General features: G+C 43.4%; 1 protein-coding gene across 1 annotated transcript in view; it reads right to left on the reverse strand.

The window, feature by feature from the left end:
* Nucleotides 1-886: 886 nt before the first annotated feature.
* LOC126990629 (connectin-like) overlaps nucleotides 887-3,628 on the reverse strand; it is a 102,514-nt gene continuing 99,772 nt past the window's right edge. Inside the window, exons 5-7 of the mRNA XM_050849316.1 lie at nucleotides 3,575-3,628; nucleotides 1,641-1,841; nucleotides 887-1,075 (exon numbers count right to left, since the gene is read on the reverse strand). The exon at nucleotides 3,575-3,628 is cut by the window's right edge and continues 255 nt beyond it. Of these exons, the coding sequence (XP_050705273.1) occupies nucleotides 902-1,075; nucleotides 1,641-1,841; nucleotides 3,575-3,628 (429 nt within the window). The 3' untranslated portion in view covers nucleotides 887-901. The remainder of the gene's footprint in view (nucleotides 1,076-1,640; nucleotides 1,842-3,574) is intronic.

Here is a 3,628-nt window from a genome sequence, read left to right on the forward strand (position 1 = left end):
ACTCGACACATTCTTCGTTAACGTCAATATTTCTTTACGTTTTATTTTGTTTTCGGTTTATCCTGTTCGTTTCTTTCTTATCTGATGCTTGTCTTACGTTTTATCTTTTCTCTCTTTCTTTAATTTTCTTTCCTTCTGATACTCACTTTTAATCAGCTTCAGACGTCAGCAAAAAATGTCACACGTGGAAAATCGCCCGAGAGAAGCTACGAAATATATATAAAAAAACAGGCATATTAAGTGTTACGACGCTGGAAATACGCGGGTAGAAACACACAACCGCGCAAGTAGACACGCTAGAAAAATGTCACACGTGGGAAATCGCACGAGAGAAACTACGAAATATATATATAAAAAAAAATAGGCATATAAAGTATTACGACGCTGGAAATACTCGGGTAGAAACACACAACCGCGCAAGTAGACGCGCTAAAAAAAAAATACGAGCGCACTGAATCACGAAGAACAATTAAGAAAATGCGTCAAGAAAAGTCAAGGAAATAGAAAAATAATAGAAAAAAATAAACCTTTAAAGAAACCGTAAAAACACAAGAAACCTGGGAAAGAACTCAAGAAAAAAACGGAGAAAAGAACAAAAAATCTAAAACGAGAAGAAAAAAAAAGAACAGCTTGAAAAGAAACCAAGAAAAAAAACTTAAAAAAAACGGAGAAAAGAACAAAAAATCTAAAACGAAAAAAAACAGCTTGAAAAGAAACCAAGAAAAAAACTAAAAAAAAACGAAGAAAAGAACAAAAAACCTAAAACGAAAAGAAAAAAACACAAAAAAACAGAAACCTTAAAAAGAAACCAGAAAAACAAACTTGAAATGAAACTAAAAACAAACCAAGAAAAACAACAACAAGAAGTAACAACAACAACAACAACAACAAGAACACCGTCTCAGGGGTACTCACCTTCGAGGAAGAACTGCATGGAATCGTTGTTGAGGTTCTCGATGAGCGGCTGAATGGTCTCCAGCGTGAGGGTCTCCAGCACGTTGGCGCGGATGTCGAGGTGCAGGATACTGGGGGCGGGACGCAGCACCTCGGCACCCAGCGTGAGAAGCTTGTTGTCCTGCAGGGGGTGGGGAGGGAGAGTGGGAGGGAGAGTGGGAGGGAGAGTGGGGAGGAAGAGTGGGGAGGAAGAGTGGAGAGGGAGAGTGGGGAGGGAGAGTGGGGAGGGAGAGTGGGGAGGGAGAGTGGGGAGAGGGAGGAGTAGGTTAGGAGATTCGATACATAGATAGATACATGCATACACAGATACATAACTATACATACACACATATATACTGTTTTATATTCAAGAAAACAGTTTAAAGGGGAAAAAAAAAAGACCGCCAAGTGTAGGTTTTTATATCAGTAAATAGAAATAAGTTGCCAGCGGAAATGTCAGTTCTCTCTCTCTCTCTCTCTCTCTCTCTCTCTCTCTCACACACACACACAAGATACACACACACACACACACACACACACATCCTCCCCCACAACACAAAGAACCCCCGTCCGCCCACACACACACACACACATTCACAGATTTCCTACCCCCCCCACACACACACACATACAAACAGGCCTCCTAGCATCCCCCCTCCACACGCCCTTTTCCCTGCTCCTTCCCCTCCTCTCCCCCACCCACCCACCTGCAGGTTGAGGTGCTGCAGCTGCCCCAGGCCGAAGAAGCCGTTGGGGGCGATGTACTTGAGGGAGTTCTCCTGAAGGTCCAGCACCCGCAGCGCCTGGAGGTCCCGGAAGGTCTTGTCGCCGATGACTTCGATGCGGTTCTTGTGGAGGTCGAGACGCACCAACGACTGGAGGCCCTTGAAGGTGTCCGGCGTGATCACCTGACGGGGCGCAGACGAATGGGAGGGTCAGTTTTATTTTATTTTATTTTATTATTTTTTTTTTTTACGACAAAGGCGACAGCTCAAGGGCACAAAAAAAGGAGACAATAATATAAAAAAAAGCCCGCTACTCATCATAGTCGTCAGCCATTTCTTAGGTCACTGTATTTTTTTTTCAGGGGAAGGACGTAATTATATACTTTGTTTGTTAGTATATCATTATCTATCTATCCACATGTCTATCTATCAGCCTATCTACCTATCTGTGTAAGCCGTTCATCCTGACAATCTCTCTCTCTTCCCTACTCTGTTTCTTCCTATTCATCTATGTAAAAATTGATTAAAATAGACAAATACATAGATACAAAGATTAATAGACGTTCATATGAAAATTAACAAAGAAGTAACATATATTGAATTACTGGTATTACGTGTGAAGGGCAATACAGCTGCCGCGTTCACTCCTTTGATCTCTGACGTAGCTTCGAACATAACTAATACTAACACTAATGAATGTACATCAAAGCTATCCCCGCGCAGACGCCCCGCAGAGAACACCAATCGTCTATGTAATCTCAGCTATCTTCTATGCAATCTATCATCCATCTTCTATGTAACCTATCCCCTATCTTATATGTAACCTATCACCTATATTCTGTGTAAACTATTAGCTATCTTCTACGTAACCAACGCTCTGCCCTCCGTCTTATGATAGCAAACTCGTCTTCCATATACAACAACTCTGTAACCAGCGCTCTCTTTCCTCTCACGACAGCAAAAACTCGCCTTCTGCAACACCTCGCCTCCTACCACCTACCTAACTACGGAAAAGCTATAAAACGATCTCCATAAAACTCGCCTTCTGCAACACCTCGCCTCCTACCACCTAACTAACTACGGAAAAGCTATAAAACGATCTCTCCATCCTCTTACAATAACAAAAAACTCACCTTCTGCAACACCTCGCCTCCTACCACCTAACTAACTACGGAAAAGCTATAAAACGCTCTCTCCATCCTCTTACAATAACAAAAAACTCGCCTTCTGCAACACCTCGCCTCCTACCACCTAACTAACTACGGAAAAGCTATAAAACGCTCTTTCTTAGATCTTCTGGGAACAAAAACTCATCCTTTGCAACACCTCGCCACCTATACAACCAAACTTAGCACGGTAAAGATCTGAAACGCTATCTGCTCCCTCTTGCCCCTTAAAAACTCCTCTACACCAACATCTCGCCTCCTGCCACCAAATTTAGCACGGTAAAGCTCTGAAACGCTCTCTCCTCCATCTTATGCCCTCAAAAAACTCTTCTTTTTCCAACGCCTCGCCTCCTACCACCTAACTTAGCACGGAAAAGCTCTGAAACGCTCTCTCGTCCCTTTTACGTCCTCGAAAATCTGTTCTTCTACAACACCTCGCCGCCTATACCACTTAACTATGCGCGGACTAGCTTTGAAACGCTATCTCCTCCTCACGATAGCAAACACTCATCTTCTACAACAAAAACAATAGCTACTACTACTATTACTACTACTACTACTACTACTACTGAAACTATACTACTTCCACCACCACTACAACCACGAACTCCCCACACACAACCCATAACTTACCTTCCCATCACCCACCACACACAGACACACCCACACCCACACACACATCCCTTCCCATCCAGCCCACATCACCCTCCCCCACCCCGTACACACACCTCCCATCTCTCCCTTACTCACGTGAATCTGATTTGAGAAGAGGTCAAGCTCATGGAGGTTGTGGAGGCCCTGGAA

Source organism: Eriocheir sinensis, chromosome 6, assembly GCF_024679095.1.
Source record: "Eriocheir sinensis breed Jianghai 21 chromosome 6, ASM2467909v1, whole genome shotgun sequence".
Taxonomy (NCBI): domain Eukaryota; kingdom Metazoa; phylum Arthropoda; class Malacostraca; order Decapoda; family Varunidae; genus Eriocheir; species Eriocheir sinensis.